The 20,109-nt window shown below is 36.3% G+C and overlaps 1 protein-coding gene across 3 annotated transcripts in view; it reads right to left on the bottom strand.

Moving 5' to 3' along the window:
- Positions 1 to 20,109, bottom strand: part of LOC128859723 (potassium voltage-gated channel protein Shab) — a 160,799-nt gene that overhangs the window by 115,625 nt on the left and 25,065 nt on the right. For all 3 annotated transcript variants that reach the window (XM_054096765.1, XM_054096763.1, XM_054096764.1), the window contains exons 2-3: positions 12,249 to 12,713; positions 8,841 to 10,278 (exon numbers count right to left, since the gene is read on the bottom strand). In XM_054096765.1, the coding sequence (XP_053952740.1) occupies positions 8,841 to 10,268 (1,428 nt within the window). In that variant the 5' untranslated portion in view covers positions 10,269 to 10,278; positions 12,249 to 12,713. The remainder of the gene's footprint in view (positions 1 to 8,840; positions 10,279 to 12,248; positions 12,714 to 20,109) is intronic.

The following is a 20,109-nucleotide window of genomic DNA, read 5'->3' as shown; positions in this document are numbered from 1 at the left end:
CTAATAGAATACTAGTGGGAAATTTTTAAAATAAAAAGTTAAGGACAACAAAACAAGAGTTAAAAAAGGTTGAGAACTACGAGCTTTCTTACGGAATACAGAGCCTTACGATTTTTGAGAAACAAGCTTCCGCAAAAACCACTAGAACATTACAATAAGTGTAATACAAAACATATTTTTACTTTTTTAGTGACTAATTCTCACATATCGACAATAGATTAGACGCCAAGCATTCAATCTATGATTCAAACAAAATATGACTAATTAAAGAAAATCTGTTTAAATAATTTGTTTCTGTATCTACGCCCCAAATTTAAAAAACTTAGGGGGGGGTATAATTTTTCAACCGAAAACAATAAGATTATGTTTGGAATTGTTTAGTGTATTTGTAATTATAATAAATATTTAGTTAAGTACAATAGTTAGAAGAAAGAACAACAACAACGAGAGGACTTTGACACATAACTATCCAACAAAGGACAATAATGGAAGTTTTTGTTTTTGTTTATGGGAGTTTTTGTTATTGTACGAGCACATATCTCAATGGGTAGGAATGAGTATGTCTGAAGTATTTAAGCGAGAATTTTAGTCAGACTTAATTTTACATTTAATTAATTTTGCTTTGCTTTCAAACAAATTTTGTTTTTTATTCCTTTAAATACTTCACATTTTATTCTAATTAAAAAGTACTTATTTTTACTACAATATTTGTTGTATTTTCTTTTACTGTTGGATTATTGTAAGTATTGTTGGGGTACTAGCATGTAAATGTTGAAGCAATAAATATGTACTAACTTCAAAAAAAAAAAATGAAAATTGTTTGTTGGTTCTCATATTATTCTTATTGTCGTTTAAAAAAGGATGTGGTTTCGGGCGGTATATCGAAAAAAGAAATTATAACCAAATATCATTGATTTTGTAGCTAATTTTTGAAAGTGAATAAATTTCGAAAAACAGCACAACTGACAAAGAACTCTGGAAATTTTTCCAAAAATCAAAAGCAAAACAAAAAAATAGTTAAAGTGAAAGAAGATACTGAAAAAAATTTATTTAAATTGATTATTTATGTATAACAAAAAAATTCACCAGTTAGCGCAATTTTATCGGCCGATCATAGATTTGTTCAAGCTAAGTAAGAAGGAAGTACACTTGGCTGATTGATTGTGCCAGTGTTTACCAAACAGCTTATCGGAAGGCATTGTTGCACATCTGATGGTTTCTCTGCCATTGACAAAAGACTTAAACTCTGCTTTGTATAAATCTCCGGCGACTAAGCTTCTTTGGTTCTCTGCTCCCCTGCTTTATTGAGGGCCAATGCGGATCATAACTTTACAAAATATCGCCTATTAAGCTCTGATACGTCCGTTTATAGTGTAATTTTTAACAGTGAATGAAGTCTGTTCTATTCTCCTATAGAGATTAAGAAGAAAAACAATGCAGCTGTTCCTACTTTTTGAGTTGGTCTTTTTAAGACCGTGTGGAATTCCGATACATTTGGTAATAATCAGAATAACAGTTCACTATTTCATCTCGCTCGTAATTGAATAACCAATTTAAAACGAATGCTGAATATATTTAATACTTATTCAACGCCTTACGTCTGCACGTAAAGTATCTGCATTTTTTCTTTTTTTTCCCGCAACGAAATTGATTTTTCGCCGAAGTGGATCCTCTTCGGGACCATTTAACCTAAAGTAACCTAAAGCCCCTCATAAAAAACCATCTGCCGTTCGGATTCGGCTTAAAACTGTAGGTACGTCCAACATCAAGATGTGTGGTGGAGAGGAGCTCGGTAAACACCCAAAACAAGTGTAAACACCGATTATTTCAATATACATATAACCTAAGGTGGACAATCTGATCGCTAACGTTTAGGCGATAGATACGTCAGGCTTTGTTTTCATCTCGCCATACTTTCGCTGCTATAACTTTTAAGTTTTTTGCCTGGTTCTACATATTTAGTGTATCTATTCTCTTCGTTCTGCAATAATGAGCCCATGGAAACTTTGCTCAAATAAACTGCTTAGACTTCCAACAAAGTGAAGCTGAATCTCTTTTTGGGCTCATCCAATTGAGTATTTCTGAGCAAATTCTGCTCACACTACTAGGAATAATAATGGCTATCATATAACAGTACATACTGGAAGAGCGTTGAAGCCAAGCGTCTTATCGAATACGCACGGAGGTTGGCCATTGTTTGCCAGCGGAAAGATGCTATATAAAATATGGTAGTTGTGTGTTTGAAGAACAAACGCTGAACTTGCTGCTGCTATGTCACGCGTAAATGCACTAAGTCACGGCTTTCGCCTCTACCTAAGCCAATTCATCCGCTTTCTCCCTTCCATTCATCCAGGTCTCTAGGGCGAGAAGCCCCGACAGATGATTATTGAATCAGACACTAAGCGTAAATCCATTTTTAGTTCAATAGTTTGCTGACATTTGGTGGAATAAGATCAGATCTCTCAATACCGCACTCTACTGAATGTATGTAAATATGTCATGAAAAAGCTAATCATAAGAAACCGTTTGGAAGCGGCATAAAACTGTATTTTCTACTTAGCTGACAACTCAAGCCAGATCATCAGATTAGAATCATCTCTGCTAGACTTTGTTCGGAACAGTTTAATTCACCTGGTCTTCCTGCTCTTATTAATATTTCATGTATTCGCAGCCAAAGATGAAGAGTTCGAAAGTCACTATTTGCCGTAATTTTATGTTCATAGGCAATATAGAATTGTAGAATTGTTAATTTGCTGGTGTCTTTTCTAAGAACGTCTTACATTACTCCACTTGATTTCTATTGTGGTAAGTGTGGCTCTCTTTAGGATAAGCATAAGCTCCACTAAATATTAATATTCAACTTTTGAGGTACCAGAAGCACACAATGAGACCTTCTAGAATTACCCAATACAATTACGGACGCTGTTTAAAAGCAGTAGATTATGCAACATCGACTGAACATTTAAAGTAACTACTTCATGTGTTCGATCCCTTCTGATTAACAGCTACTATACACATACATATTTAAAACACATATGTACATATATATGCTACACATATTTACTTTTTACCTCTACTATGATCTAATCCAAATAAAGCACTGGTTATTTATAATGTAGTAGAACCTTTTTTAAAGGCATGACATATAGATATAGATACAAATGAAAATATATTTGTGAACTATATGAAAATGTTTGTTATTTGAAAAACAAGGAAAAATGAGGAGTTTTCTAAACATAAATCAATACAAAAATTGTGAAAAATTGTAAGAGATGTCCCCAAATGTGTTGTAATTATTTCCGTTTCAGCAAAAAAAAAAAAAAAAAAATTAACTCTAAGCTGAGGCAGAAGACTGCTTGCTAAGCGCTTGAGAATAATGGATAAGAAGCAAGAGACAGATATTTACATATGTATTAAGAGCGTATGGGTTTGAAATGGTTAAGGTGAAACTCGTACAACTCAATAGACTTCCTATAGATGTACATATGTAAATGGGTGGGTGGTCAGGCGGCTTAAGTAGGGCATGGGTTCGATTTTTGGTTTGCTTGGCTGGCGTTAAGGAAACGGAAATGTATTACAACACATATTTGGCCACTTCTCCCCAGAGTTCTTGTGTGTAAAATTTATTTCGAGGATTTCTACAGCACATCTGCCGTCTGGTCATATCGCTTATTGCCCATCCCCAAACAAGGTTATTGGATTGTTCTTTTTATTTTTAATTTTTGTTTTTTTAGTTTTTGCAAAGCATCAACACTTGAACGTTTATCGCACGTGCTGTGTGTATAATTAGATGAATAGAGAGTTGTTAGTAAAAATTAAATGTAATATTGAAAAATTCTATCTATTAGTTAAAGAATTCGCAACTTCCTTGTTGAATCACCTGGCTGACTATTAATAGAATAAATACACAGTGCTCGATTCTTTAGGCTAGAAAAAGAAATACTTTGGATACAGTTAAAAAATATATATATTTTTGTAAGTTTTTTCGTGATTTCTTTTTAAGTTGAGGAACACAAATTTTATGCAGGTTTAGTAATAATCTGATTCTTACAACGTAAAGAAAACACATACTATGTAAATGAAAAAAATATACGCATACGTATATGGAAATATTAATTAAGTAAAAAAAGAAGAACAACCAAACGCAAAAGACTTTTGATAATACGATGATGAAAATTAAAATGTATTAATGCGTTTTCGGAATTGTACGTTTGCACGGTACTTTAAGTTCGTGGGCTGGGTTTCCAGGCTTCTTAGTTGAAGTGAAATGAGTTGGAAGGTTATTTTACGAATCATATCTGCCACTTTGTTGGTGAAGTTAGTTAACCAAAGTTTAGATTGCATTGTTCTATGGTAAATTTCCTTAAACTGTTTCATTATTAATACAAAATCGACAGGCAGTTACACTGGTATAGTTATAGCTTGAAAAACATTTCCCCACTAGCAATGCAATAAAGTAAATTAAGGGGATACGCAAAATCGTATTGGAGCTGTTTTATGAAGGTAAGAGTACGAAAATAGTTTTGAAAATTTGTGTAAAAACTCTTGAAGCACATTGAAACGAACGATTTAATACAGATTCGGATAAATATTTTATATTATATATGCATGTATTTAAAGGTAGTATGCATGATTACAATAAGACACATACGAGTATAAATATTTAGCATATGGGTAAAGTTATTTCACAAAACTCTCCAGTAAGTAATGCAAATGAAGCGTAATTTTGGAAGCAACAGTTTTAGAAATATTAAAACAAATATATTTGCATTCGAAAACACCCACATTTTGAAAACTTTCTAATCAAATGACTGCTTGTAACAAACGGTGGAGGCGCTTAACTTTCTTATCACAAATAGTTAACGTTGAAAATGGAAATGGGAATTCAGGCTGCCATTAGTAACTAATTGCAAGTGAAAGTATTAGTATTAGTATTTATATATGTATATATATATTTATAAAAAATATATATTTTACTATGTGTTATTGCTTATTAACTTTGGCATTTATATACAGCGAGCAATTTCTCAAATTTATTTCTTTTATGCAGGTGAAAAATATTTTCCATTCGATTTTCTTTTTAGCATTTGGTAGTTATTTTGACGCATTGATAGTAAAGTATCACAATAAGTAACAAATCAACAATTCTCATAGTAATAACGTATATAATTCTTTGCCATATTTATCGCACAACAAACACAACAAAGCCGAGAAACATCAAGTTAACATGTATAGGTACATATATACATATGTACTATGTATTTTGACCAATGAATTCTTAAACATGGAATATATTTCGTGTTCGTAAAGCTGAGTGTATGTATAAAATTATAAAAATGTAATAAAAATATGTGTAATTAAACGACTGTGATGACTGAGGCAAAATTTACAGCGTGATTGAAATTTGTTTTCTTATTTTTCATACTTAGATATGTGAGTTGATTTAATTTGTTTTTACGCTAATTTTATGACAGAAGCCGTTACAAATTTCTTTTTATTGTAAAACGATGACCATTTTGCATTTGATTATAATTAAGTTTTGTTTTATTTTATTTGCAAACAAAAAGCTTTGGCTAGCTGGTTTTGCTCATATTATAAAAAAGTATTTGTGAGTTATAGTTCATTTTCTCATGTGCAATAACAAGCAAATTGTGGCTATTGCAGACTTAAAAACTTCTTCAAACTGTCATTTAGTAGCCTACAATGGCGTCAATAGTAACAATTGCTTTTTTTTTTTTGGAACCAATAAATATATAAAAATATATATATATAATTGGCGTGTTGGCCGAGCTCCTCTTCCTATTTGTGGCGTGCGTCTTGATGTCGTTCTACAAATGGAGCCGACTCTGAACGGCAGATATTTTTATGAGGAGCTTTTTCATGGTAGAAATACACTCGGAGGTTTGTCATTGCCTGCCGAGGGGCGACCGCTATTAGAAAAACGTTTTTCTTAATTTTGGTGTTTCACCGAGATCGAACCTACGTTCTCTCTGTGAATTCCGAATGGTAGTCACGCACCAACCCATTCGGCTACGGCGGCCGCCGTGTTATATTATATAAAACGAGAAAAAACTAATTAAAAACAGTAGTTGTACCGTTTTGAAAAGGCACTCAGAAATTGAATTTCAATACTTGTTCTTGCAGAAGATAATAGGGGGGTTCTATTATTGCTGAATAGCAAGGAATTGCAAATATTCTATACTAAAATATGCAAAATGACGAGCGCCTCTGTTGCACAATTGCAGCAACCTTAAATAATACAACAAGAAGCAACTAGCAGAGGTTTGCATTTGTCTTCCTACTACACTTCGTTGCTGGGTACAGGTGTAGTAATCTTTGCAGATATTGGAAATATTGTCTTGCAAGTGTTTTGTTGCTGTACGGAAGAGAAAATCTTTACTATTCATGCAAGCCGTGCAGCTTACAAGGGTTTTGCAGGACATAGAAAACTGTTTTACTCTACTGTTGAAGCAGCATTTCAGACATGCAAAATAAACATTCGATCTCTCTTTGTTTCAGTCCTTACATATGGAACCCAATTTCCCATTTTATAGCTCACACCCACGCTCTTGAGACGCGTGATATGCTTTGTCAAGTCACTCTCAAATGATACAGAAAGCTCTTTTGAGTTAACATGGCTCTTCATCTAATAAATGACACCAAATAAATTGCACAATCAAAGTTTAGCAATCGGCCAAAAGAGTGAGCACCGAGTACACCGCGTTTGAGTTGGTAATATTTTGGTAACACTGTGAAAAATTAATTTCAAAATGAAAGTATAATAACCTCAACAGAACAATTTAGTTAAAAAATCTGGCACTATTGTGATTAACACGAAAAGTGAATCAAGATATGCAAATTTTGGTGAATTAGAAGTATCTTTCGAATGCCGTGCCTGGTGAGAATTAATATATTCTCAAACCTATTCTTTGTCGCCTCAGAGTTAAATAATTGAAATTTTAAGCTTCTTTTAGGAAAGCAAAGCGAAAACTTATTGCTTATACTGACCCTTTAGTGATTTTGAATGCTTAGCAATTCTTACCAATTCTTAGTAATTCTGAGCGACATTTTTAGGTATAGAAACGTCAAGGCTTGTATGGCAACAAGCCCCCAATCGTACTATACATAATTATAGGTATATGTACATAAATATGTAGCATTGGCGGTTGCAATCATTGTTCTTGGGATTAGCCGAGCTCCTCCTATTTGTGGTGCGTGTCTTGATGTTTCTTCACAAATGAAGTTTTATGCTACTTCCAAACCGTAGATGAGGAGTTTTTCACATCAGAAATACACTCCGAAGTAGGTTTGGCATTACCATTTAGTGTTTCATGACCTTCGAATCATAGTCGCGCACCAACCCATTCAGCTACTGACCTACTGTACATGCGAAAAGTTCTTCGAACAAAACTAGTTAAGAGAGCAAGAATATGATAGTAAAGAAAGGCCTGACAGCTAACTACTCTTTCAAAAGTGCATTAAGGTTACGCTGAGCACTCTATCTGCACACATTTCTGTGCGTTCATGAATGGTCCATGTGAGTTTATTAGGACACAGCTATATACCACATACTTTTTGTTTTAATCCGGTTCTGACTGTTTTGGGGTAGCTGGATTCGACTCCGAGTTTCGTTTAATCACAGCCATTAGACATTAAAAAACAATCTAAAATCCATGGAAACCAAGTAACTAATCGACTCAGCAACTACAATAAATTTATTGCCTTTATAAAATGGAGGAAATTTTGAACAACTGCTTTGAAGCCAGGCCTTTCCTCTCTCCGACTCATTGTACTAGTAAAGGTAGTATCTCCGAAAATTTCGGCAATTTGTTAACGAGATGTCCGCAATTATCGAGCGTTTTAACGAATTTCTTCATTAAACCGAGAGCTTGACTTGTGACGGTTTACGAAGGTACGCCGCATACAGACACACGAAAGAATTCCAGACCGAAAAATTTCCTGTTTTTATGTGGCTATGTAATCTAATAAAAATATTATAACTAGTTTTAGTAATTAGGAGTTTGATAATTATTGGCTGGAAAACCCCAACAGATAAAAAATTTAAATGTTATGAAATGTTAGGTAAGACCTGTGTCGGCGAGGTGATCGACAACTGGAAAGAGATATGTACATGTTGACATAACGGTTCTACACAATTTGTAAATATAAAAAATCTTTGTAGAGGTTGTCTAGAGTTTTTCGAAACCACTTGCGCACAAGTATGCATTATTGCCTGAACATACCCACAAATACATACATAAAGGAGTCCAATATATACAAGCTGGCGCAAAACTAATCATCCAACTGTTAAATATGATTGACGTACGACGACATTTCCAGAAATTATAAATCTTCTGAAAGGGTGATAAATTTTGAGTCATTTCATATGACGATTATATGCCAAATGTTACCATCTATCACGGATTATCAGTGTAAAAACAATTAAATTTCACCCTTAAGTGTGTTTCTTACGAGTAGTTATGCATAAGTATGTGAATGAATAAGTGTGAGGAAATAATTTAATGCGATGAGGTTGCTTGGAAATTATGTGAAACTTAGGATATTCAAACTATATGTATAATTAAGAAATGAGACGAAAAATAAACACTTAAAAATAGTTAACCAAAAAACAAAAAAAAATTAACATAATATAAAAAATAGCAGTAAGAAGTATAAATAATACTAGACTTTACTGACGACAACAAAAACATTTTCGCTTCAAAAGGCACCCACTGAAGAAATACGTAAATAATGATTTATTTATTATTTGGCCAGACGATATATGTTGATATGTAAGTGGTTATAAATATTTGCAATGATACCAGGGAATTTTAACTTACCCTCGCCGCAAAGCTGGTATTTGGTTTCTCGAGCAGTTCCCACAAGTACTTCTGGTATTCGGCGCATTTGCCTTCACCGAACTCCTCTTCGTCCCGTTGACGCAGCGACTCAGCCTCTTTGCGCATTTCCTCGTGCACATTTTCTTTGCGCTGATGGTACTTGTGTTGGCAGCAAGACTCCAGATACAGCTCGTCAACGCCCCAATATTCGAGATCATCGCTGAATGCCAGTACGCACATCTCGTCGACGATGTGTAGCTTACCGGTGCGATAGAAGTTCAATATGGAGCTGAAGCTTTTCGGATGTCGGTCGAAGAAGTACTCGTTGTCGGCGATCGAATAATCATCACATAGTTCAATAATCGCCTCGTGTGTGGTGCATTCGCGTAGACGGCCTAGCCGTGTGTGGGGCAATCGTTCGAGTGTACGCCAGAGCACCTCATGTTTCACGCCGCCCACATTGATGGAGACGCGGCTATTTATTTGTTTCGATTGCGCTATCATAAAGGGTTCGGGTGCTGGTATGGAGGACATGGATCTGGAATGTACGCGCTGCAATGCGCCAGTGCCCATGCTGCCGTGCAGATGGGAAGTTGTCGGATTTGAGTGCGTCGGTGATGGTATTGGGAATGGAGCGTATCGCACTTCTTTACCAACAGCGCCGGCACTGCCAGCACCGGTGCTGGCACCGCCAATTCCACCGATGTTTTGACTGCCAGTGAACGCACCGCCACCGCCGATGCCACCATTGCCAATAGGGCCGCCGGCAGTATGCGTGGTTGTGGCGGATGCCCCAGTAATACTACCACCATCAGCGTAGTCCAGATTTCCAATGCTGCCGCCACCGATGTTGTTGAGATTACGTTGGCTGGCAGTGGCAGCGGCAGCAGCAGCAGCAGTAGCAGATGCGTCATTGTTATAAGCAAGAGTGCCGGTTGTTGGGACAGTTCCAGTGCCGCAACCAAATGAACTAGCTCCACCGGTTCCCATCGCTCGGCCCCAATCGACATTACCGCTTGTATCGTAGTAGGCCTGATTATCGTTGTTGTCCCCGTGTTCGATTCCGACACCGATGCCGATGCCGTAACTCTGAGCGATGTGGCCAATGCTGCCAACGGCACCTGTGCCTCCAGCTGCCGGACTGCGGCCAAGCGTTTCGTTTTCAATCCAATTACTGGTTTGTTGATGCTGTTGCTGTTGTTGCAATAGTTGTTGCTGTTGCTGTTGCAGTTGCAAATGTTGCTGTTGTAGCTGTAAATCGCGTTGAGACTGTTGCTGTTGCTGTTTTTGCTGTTGTTGTTGGCTTGCAGCCTGTCCACCATGCAATTGTCCAACCATTTGCGTACCTCCATTATTAAATTGGGGCGGTGTTGCATCACCCGTTTCCCAGCGTACCGTTTCACGGTCTCTATCGCGTTCGCCGACCATAAGTCCGCCACTGTGGAGGAGAAGGGTAAGGAAAGACAAAAGTGAGTAGCAGAATTAACAAATGATCAGAGAGAGAATTATGCTGAAATATATCCCCAAATAATCCTGATTAAATCTGCCTGCCTATGCAATAGGTTTTTAACTGCTTCTTCTTCCTTTTCATCTCTACGGCTTTTGTAGTAACTATTGCAGCTTTCTGGCATGCCAGTTAAGAATGGCTTTTGTGGCTTCTATTTGTCACTGTTCGAACAAAACTTTGTCCCTATCCGTTTCTTCTCCCTATCTTAAGTTTTGAAGCCTAAGTGTGCCCGTGGTTCCAGCCATATAACCTAAATTAAACCTAGCCAAACTTAGCTAACCGAAGAACATAATATTATAATAATATAATAATTTAAAACCCTGTAATAAATTTGTGAAATAACATCAAGACGCACACCACAAATAGGAGGAGGAGCCAAGACACCCAAAAGGGTGTACGCGCCAATGAAATATATATATATTTATATATATATAGTAAATTGATATGACGATTTTTTATTCCGTATTCCCGAATGAATCCTGCTTAGATATGTTTGCAATAAGATGAGTAATGTTTTGATGTACCTTTGTCTAGTACGGGTTTTGGGGGTCAATTACACACATAACTATCTTTATTTTGTTTCTTTAACGTAATTTTTTCTCTGAATTTCATTTTTGTTTTTTTTGGTGAGTCCCTGAGCCGAAATTTGTCATAATTCAAGAGGTCTTGGGAGAGAAAGGAAAATCGACACACACCAACTTTTTGCCAATTTTAAAACCGCATTCGACAGCAGAAAAAGGAGTTACCTACATGTCTAGGTGCGTAAATTTGGTATCCCCACAAAACTACTACGGCTGTGCTAAAAGACGTTGCTCGGTACCAGTGCTTCCCAATTATGATGGCGTAATTGGGAAGCACTTCTCCGAGCCGTTTGATACCAAGCAAGGTTTTAGACAGGGTGTGACTCGCTGACGTGTGAATTCTTTAACCTGATGCTGGAAAAGGGCACACAGTTTTATAAGAGCGAACAATTGTTGGCGGCTATTAATTAGTTCTACCTTTTCCAAAGTGATAAAAGAAGCAAAGCGAATGGTTGACATTATTGACAGTAATCATTTCGAGGTTGTAGCAGACTTCGTTTATTTAGACCAGCATTAACGCGATAACAATGTTAGCCTTAAAATAAAACAGAAAATCTCTGTTGCCAACAAGCTAAATAGGTTGTAGACGAACAAAACTAACACTCTGTTATCATGCCCGTCCTAACGTATGGCACATAAGCTTGGACGATTACAATATCGGATGAAGTTTGTTTTGGAGTGTTTGAGAGAAACATTCTGTGTAAGATTTTGGACCTCTGCCCGTTGGCAACGGCGATCCCAGGCGATGGAACGATGAGCTGTATGAGCTTTACGACGACATAGACATAGCGCAGCGAATAAAGTCGAAATTGGAATACAATTGTTGGCCTAATATTGTTATTATTGTTATAGTTATTGTCTTGACCCTGTATTATATATGTATTACGTATGCCAGTATTAGCGGAAAAGCCAGGCTCCCGGGATTTCGGGATGGACTTAAAAAATCACGGGATTCACCTTGAGACACAACTTTTTTATTCAATATATATATGTATAACTGGTGCCTACACGCGTTTTGGGTGCTTGGTCGAGCTTCTTCTCATGTTTGTGATATTAAATTATATTTTCAGATGAGTAAAAATTCATAAACGGCAAGCATTTAAGCATTAAAGTCTTTGCTATGAAAAAAACCTAAAATTGAAGATAAATTAATTTCGAAAATCCAATATTAATGTATGTTATTTTTAAATAAATATGTATGTTTTTGTGTTCAAAACCGTACCTTTTGTTACTATTTATTACTTTCAATAACGATTGTAAACATTTACATATCCCGAAATAAAGGCAATAAAATATGTAATGGTACGAAAATAAACTTACCGCTACATTGCATCAATTTTGTTATTACAGTCTTCAAACGTCATGCAAGCACTATTTCTCCTTTTTGTTATTTGCAGGCAAATTCTTTAAAATTCTAGCACGAAATATTTCTTCTCCTCATAAAATATAGTTGGCTTTAAAATCTCAATTTACAAGCGCTTCCACTACTTAAGCATCCACGTTTAACGTCAATAACATCTATACTATTCACTTCAATGTTGTATGTTTGTATAGCGTAGCGGTTTCTCCTCATGTCTTTTTTTATTTTAATCACAGCTTATTGAGTTCCCTTAGCTCGCAAATGTTCGCTCGATCAACTCATCGACAGTCAGCTACTAATCGATTTCACATTTTTCAAAATTATTTATCACAACGAACGTATAAGTTTTGGCAGCTTATCAATGCGGTTAGCACTCTGATGAGTTTTATGTATGTGGGTGTATGTTTACAGTTGAATCTGTGTATCTGAAAGATGTAAGAAAAAAGGTGAATAAATTTTATTTGCAATATATGATGAAATACGTGAATACATGGAAAAGCATACAAATCTTATAAAAAAGTATTAAATTTTATTTAAATGGGAAGAAAACTTCCATGCATGTCTCTTAACTCCTAAAATTTCTCTCCTTTAAAATATTAAACTAATTTAAGATGGGAATGTTACCTTAATCCTTCACCGAAATTTTAACAACAGAGTCCAATCAATTTCAACATTCTTTCAGATACGGTGATGTTGGCCGCATATTGTTTTTTAGTGTAAGGGTGGACATTTGTTTTTGTTTTTGAAAGTTCAATTATTTATGAAATCTGAAAAGTGACACAGTACCCTTTTAGTTTTTAAACAAATCTACTTATAAGTTTGGACGATTTTGAAATGTTGGTAGTTATTTTTCTTTGCTACTACCTACTTCTAGTGAGGATATAATTCTATTAACTTTTTCTTTCTTTAATTTATCCATTACAGAATCACCCATTAGAGTTAATTTTTGATGTTTCTTTCCATGAAATCAAAACAAATTGCAAGAGCGGGTAATATTTTTGCCATTCAGCGGTCAGTAGAAGCTCCTTCGGTATATGTTCAACATATAATTGGCGGTAACACCCTTTATTGGGTTTTTGACCGAGCTCCTTCTCTTGATGTTGTTCCACAAATGGCGGTATCTACAGCTGTAAGCCGACTCTGAACGGCAGATGGTTAATTTTTTTTATGAGCAGTTTTATCATAGCAGAAATACACTCGGAGGTTTGTCATTGAATGGCGATGGGCGATCGCTTTTGGAAAAAAAAATTGTACAGAAGCGCAATTGTATTTTATTTCCGTATACTTATGTATGCAGCTGATTAAATAAGAAGTATGATTAGGTATAGAACTGGTTGGGAAAGAAAAGTTCCAAGTAGGCTAGTTATGTCCATTACCCATGCTTCTCGTGAGGTGTTCTTTGAAATCGGTACAAGTGACCTTGGGAGTCACCACGTTTTATAAAGGTTTCGTGAGAAAATTTGGGGCATATTGGTGAGGAAGACACTATAAAACAATTTTGGTGACAATTGGTGAGTACAAGCTCAGCAAAGAAGCCGATTTGATTTTTGATTTGTAAATATATCCATCATAAAAGCAATATCAAACCCCTGGTCTATTATTGCCTTGTTTGAACTGCAAGAAAAACAACCGATTTCTGCAGTCATATCTGTCCGCTCTAAAATTCTTTTTAGTAAACTTGGAGCTAAATTATCATGTTTGCTGTTCATACTGCTGATGTTATACTTATATCGAATTGATACTTTAATCGATATCGCCATTATACAATACGCATAGAAGATTCATATGTACATAGCCCCTGCTCTGCTATGCCTGACTTCTAAAACTTGGTCTATTTGACTTCTAACCATTAATTGAAAGAAAACAAGTTAAAAAAATGTAACGAGAGCCAATGTTAAAAGGCCTCACTTTGAGTTCTTACGAATCTGACTGCTTGGTGAAGTCACAGTGCGACTTACACAGTAAACTCCATATGAAAAAATTGGGACGTGAGGGAGTTCTCTCATAATGGCTTATAAAGAGCACCATAGTGTCGATAGCTCCATGAGAACTCTCGATATGGATAATTGCAAACAGAATGGCTTAATCTCACGGCATTTGGAATGACGATCCCACATTCGCGTGGAGCGTCGATATTGTACCAGTTTTTCACGGTGCTAAATGATGGAGTTTGGTCACCCTTTAATGATTTTAGGTCATCGATGCATTCTTATCTTTTTAGTTCACGTCAATTTAAAAAAATAATCGTACGGTTTAATTATTTTTTTTTATAGAGAAGAATTGTAAACTAATTATATACCATATACCCAAATTATCAATTTTGCATACATACGAGTACATGGCGTATGAGTAAAATTTTGCGATCAATCATTTTGTACTATGAAATAAAGTTCACGTGGAGCAGTAATGAGTTTTCAGGGTATGTATTTGAATTTATAGAAAAAAGCATGCTAATATGAAATGTTTTCATTTACATCTATACAAATTTAAATATTGAGTACAAGCTGCTGACTTGGGAAATATTTCGATATACCCGACCATTAACGCTCATACAAACAAATGGGAACTCACTTCCGACACAAATGCGAGTAAAATGAAATGACTCTGCAACCTTTAAAACGTTTGAGTCTTAGTTGCATATGGTTTCATCTGACCGTCATGTTATAAATTTCCGAAAAGCCCAGTAGAAAAGATGGATGCTAGACATTTATGGGTAGTCTTTGTAGTCACTGCAACCCTGCAGCCAAACCTACTAATTTCGAATTATCTTACTAACAGTTAGCTTTACAGCTGAAGTACAAGTAGTTAGTCTTATATATTTTTTACCACCACTTACTGATTGTTTTGACATGCAATGCCTTATGAAATACCAACGTCTATCCGAAGCATCCGCATTGGACTAGTAAATGAACTAGTTCATAGTGGAAAAAATTTTTGACTTCGTGAACGTGTAATGAGTTCTTATTTTTAGTAATAGAAGCATGCTTGCCGTGCAATACTTCTGTCATAGGTCAGGTTGTAACTGGTACATTTGAAGCCACTCTCGAAATATGACCGTTCATGAAGCGGCTTGTTTGTTGAGTTTCCATTGAAGAGAATTTATAATAGAAAGTTATTATGTATATAGGTGTAAATACTATTGATATTTGATAATTCAAAACTCACATTAAAATACATTAATAGTGCGTCTAATCTTCATCAGCATCGATTTCGGCCTGATAACTTCCACGGCATTCTAAATTTTTCGAATTCTTCACTCGAGAGATGAGATCTCTTTTGGTATAGTCTAAACTTGATTTGGTTCTAATTACTTTCTATTATAATCGTATGATTGTGACAGCCAGTCAATCCTTCACTGCTTCCACGCCTTGGCCGCTAAGGCTTTTTGTAAAGTACTACGATATTTCACGTATTGGTAGGGGGATGTTTTCACTCTTTCCTAGAGTTAATGTGGGATTTTTCGAAGGCAAAGGGAGCTTCATTTTACCTTTTGTAGGCACCCTACGAAGGTATTCCCGATTTGAGGATTATTTAACTTTTTTTTGTGAAAAATAAATTTGGTTTAATTGAAATGAACTTTTTATAGTGATTTGCATTCCCTACGTGGGTAAATAAACGTATAGTCCAACAGAATAGCTAATGGTATATGCTTAATAAAATATGCAAATGCTTTTAAGGTAAAAGCAGTTGTAGAATTGAACACGGCACAAGACAGCAAAAGCCAGCTTGTCAAAAACGTTGTCAGAAAAATTGATAAGCCAATGAATTCCACTAAAGGCTGCAAAAATATGTAAGCTGCTACAATGTAGTGAGGATCAAACTAAAATATGTATAAATGCGCAACTTGTATGGACTCATAGCAATGACTTTACATATATTTTTGCAAATACACTGTAAATAAGAATGTGAGTGCATGTTCAGGTATACAGGCATTGGTGTTGAACCGGTTACAAAGGTGCGATTTGGGCTGGGCGGTCATTTATACATTGCAAGTTAAGTAATAACAACGATTGGCTGTAAGGCCTGGTGGCGAGCAACGGCAGCGGAAACAAGTCGAAGCTACCAATTGGGCGTTGCACTTCCGCTGCAAATTGGAACAAAGCCATTCCTATTGACGGCAGCTCATTTACAAATTCACAAGGCTAACACATCAGCAAACAATACATTCCACATATATAGACATATTTAGTTGCATATGTAAGTATGGATGTTATGTACTATAATTTAAAGCCTTCATACGAGCGAGAAAATTCCACCACAAAATTAATTCTCATAAACCAATAACTATGTGTGTAAAATGTAAATAAAAAATGGGTGTTTTTCCCAACAAAACACGAAACAATTCAAAAAATTGTTAACATTTTGGCTTTATAAGTTTGCGTATTTGATTATATAGAAGTATATTCAACTTACACAAGAAATAAAACGCATATGGAAACAAAAAAGGCTTCGAACAATTCCGGTTATAATATTGGCCAATGGTATATACACAAGACATCTTCGCCCAATCTGAAGCATTTAGAAATAGGCCCTAATATTCATCACAGAATTCACAAATCGGTGATTCTTAAAACGTGCAATATAGGAAGAAAATCTTCAAATCTTCACCTAATTTTAATTAAAATAATAATTAAAAAGAGAAGTGAGATATCCAAAAAATACGATAGTAAACTTTTGTAGTTTTATATAAAATAACAAAATAAAAAACACTAAACACAAAGGTGCCAACATGACTTGCAAACCGAAAATGCCCCGCCTCGTGCGGTATGCGGGGATAGGAGAGTGGTGTGGATAATCAGCATAGAACAGTGATTTGGCGTTCACTCTTAAAAAGTTTCCCAAGGTAGTCAATTCGCATGGTCGAAACAGGCAACTGATAACCACGATGATGGGATGACTAAAAGCATATCCCAATAGTGTGGTGGCTTCACGCGCCCCATGTTTTTGAAATCACTGAGCTCTTATGAAATTGGTATTGAAGTGAATAGTGCGATTCAGTTGCCTGGCCATTGCTACCTCCGCAATGCCTGTCGCACTAGGCACTAAAAATAGTACATGGAAGAAAATTTAGACTTAAATCGATTCAACGTTTGTCTTATAATAGGTCAGTTTAACCCCCAGTTTAGATGACGTTATCACGATTTGTACCAAGTAGCATATATCCTGTTATGCTGAAGGAAGGCATAGAGTCCGTGACTGCAGCTTTGAAGAAAATCTTCACTGCATGCCTGGCACTGGCCCATATACAACGCTCTTGGAGGATGGTGAGGGTCGCCTTCATCTCCAAAGATTCGAAGAGATGACAACACCAGCTCCAAAAGCTGGATGAATAGACTTTCTCTTGTGGAAGTCAGAAGGCTCTTATCGGGACAACAACGAACTTTGGCCATCTGTTGCACTATTGCTTTTCTGACTCCTTCAGGCCCTACATTAGATGCTCGGATTAGTCCAGCCAATCAGTCCTAAAAGCTTTAGATAGCTATACATACAACTCAAAAAAACCCTCTTAGAATGCCACAAGGCACTCAATAATCTGGCATCCAAAAACAATGTGTCATTAATTTGGGTACCGGGACATGAGGGATATGACGGCAACGAAAAGGCAGACGTTCAAGCCAAAAAAGGGGCAGATGAAAACTTCATCGGACCTAGTCCTATGTTCGGATTCAACAAAAACAACCTAAAACAAAAAATAAAATACTGGGCCAACACTCTATTAAATCAGCATTGGAACAATGTAGAGGGTCTTAGACACTCCAAAAAGTTCCTAAGTTTCAACGCTAAAAGAGCCAACATGGCCCTCACGTTAAACAAAAAGAGCATTCGCACTCTCACAGGCGCCCTCACGGGTCACTTCACCTGCAACAAACACTTACATAAATTAGGCATAACTAACACCAGCACCTGCAGATTCTGCTGCGAAGATGAGGAGTCTATGGAACATCTCATTATCGAATGTCCGGGGTTGACGCATAGAAGGAAAAGGTTTTTAAACAAGTTCATGCTTACAGATGAAGACCTTCAATCACTCCCTCAGAAGGAGCTGGTACAATTCATAAGCATACTTAACAGTCAATAGACAGCATAGGGTGCACAATAGATCAATATGGTCGCAGTGCTAAAGGGCTACTCCTTAACCCTTTACAACCATTAACCATAACCATTAGTCCACCACCCCTTGATGTTTTCATCCAAGGAGAGCCCTTGAAGGCCACTTGTAGGCTGAAACGCAATGGAAATTGATACGGCCCCTGTCCAGCATTAGACAACAGAGGAGGTATGGACTTCAATCCAACGATCCTCTCTATGCCCTTTGACTCCATGCCATCAGGACTTGTCCTTGAAAAGAGATACAGTGTTGTGCTGCCGGAGGCTCAATGGTGGCTAAACTCTGAAAATGAGGTACTGTGGGCAGCTGGTTGGACTGATGATGAAGCACATGGAAAAGGTAGGCATCTCATACAGACATTCGTTGTACAGTGTAGCAGAATTTTCGTACATTAATTTATTTCATCTCTTAATTTTAGCATTCTGTATTAAATGGAGTAAATAATTTCATTATTTGTTAAATAAAACCAAAAACATGAAACACTTACACCAATGTTGGATTCTATGTAGAAATGTAAAAATATATTGTAATTGAATTACAGTACCAGTGTTCTTAACAGCAGTTAAAACATTATTTATTGGTTTGGACAATCATTCTCATCGGCAGTTCTATGCGCCTAAAAAGACACCCGTTACATATATTCGCTGGTGATGGGAGCATTCAAGTGGCCAGGTTGTTGCCAATATTGCTCTTTTCAGTGTTTCTGTCGTATCTCGAACTCTTCACTTTCCTCCTCATTGCCTATTGTTGTTATCGCACTTTCACAATCTTTAAGCACTTTTCAAGCAGTGATTGTTATAGCTTTGGCAAATTATAGCAGCGATTAACCACAGGCGACCCTCAATCTATTGTCGACAGTCTCGAGTCTACATAGTTCCTACATACATATTTTTAGCTTTTGGTCAATAATTTTGAATGGTCTTCGACGAAACCATAGAAGGTTGGTACGAGTATGTAAGTAAGCCAATCAACAAACTGACTGGTAGTGCCAACGTCATTTGGAGTGAATGTACACGAATACGAATAACACTTAAGGCAATACCACAACAACTAAATAGATTCCACAAGGCCGTACTCAGTTTAATTTGTAATAATTTTAATAGTTTTCGCATTTTGGCATTTGGAGGAGCATTTTTTGCGGCAATTTGTAGTTTCTGGCAATTGTAATGCTTCAAAATCACAGCAAGTATTGCTTAAGTGCACTCATTAAGGTAATTCGCTCATTCTGTCTTTAGTGGCTTAGTTCACCTATGAACTTTCAGTGCTTCAAGAAAATGTAGATTCATTTGAAGTAATGCAAATGTTATTATGCATACAACCTTGACAGATTTAAGCCGTTTTTGTATTTAATTTTGCCTTTTTTCTTCAAGCTCAATTGGAAGGATTATCTTGGCAGTTGAACTTATTTTCTATCATTTTGAGATTGCATGCTTGAACTTGGGGTCGAGCAAATCTCTTACACCGGGAACCCTATTAGATATTTCTATACCAGCGCACACTTGCGTCCAATGTTATTCTAATTTGGTTCCCATTGCCTAAAGGAGTTGAGATAGAAATGCTCAGAAATATGAGAGTAGTCTATTTACCAATGCCTGCCCGCACGATAACTCGATAACAATTAATGTATTTCAATGATACTTGACATATTTATTACCCTTTATCCAAAATAATTTGGTGCTGAAAATGTGCAAATTCGCACGCTGTCAACGGTA

Source organism: Anastrepha ludens, chromosome 4, assembly GCF_028408465.1.
Source record: "Anastrepha ludens isolate Willacy chromosome 4, idAnaLude1.1, whole genome shotgun sequence".
Taxonomy (NCBI): Eukaryota; Metazoa; Arthropoda; class Insecta; order Diptera; family Tephritidae; genus Anastrepha; species Anastrepha ludens.
The sequence above is the reverse complement of the archived record's forward strand: the minus strand, read 5'-3'. Positions and strand labels throughout refer to the sequence as shown.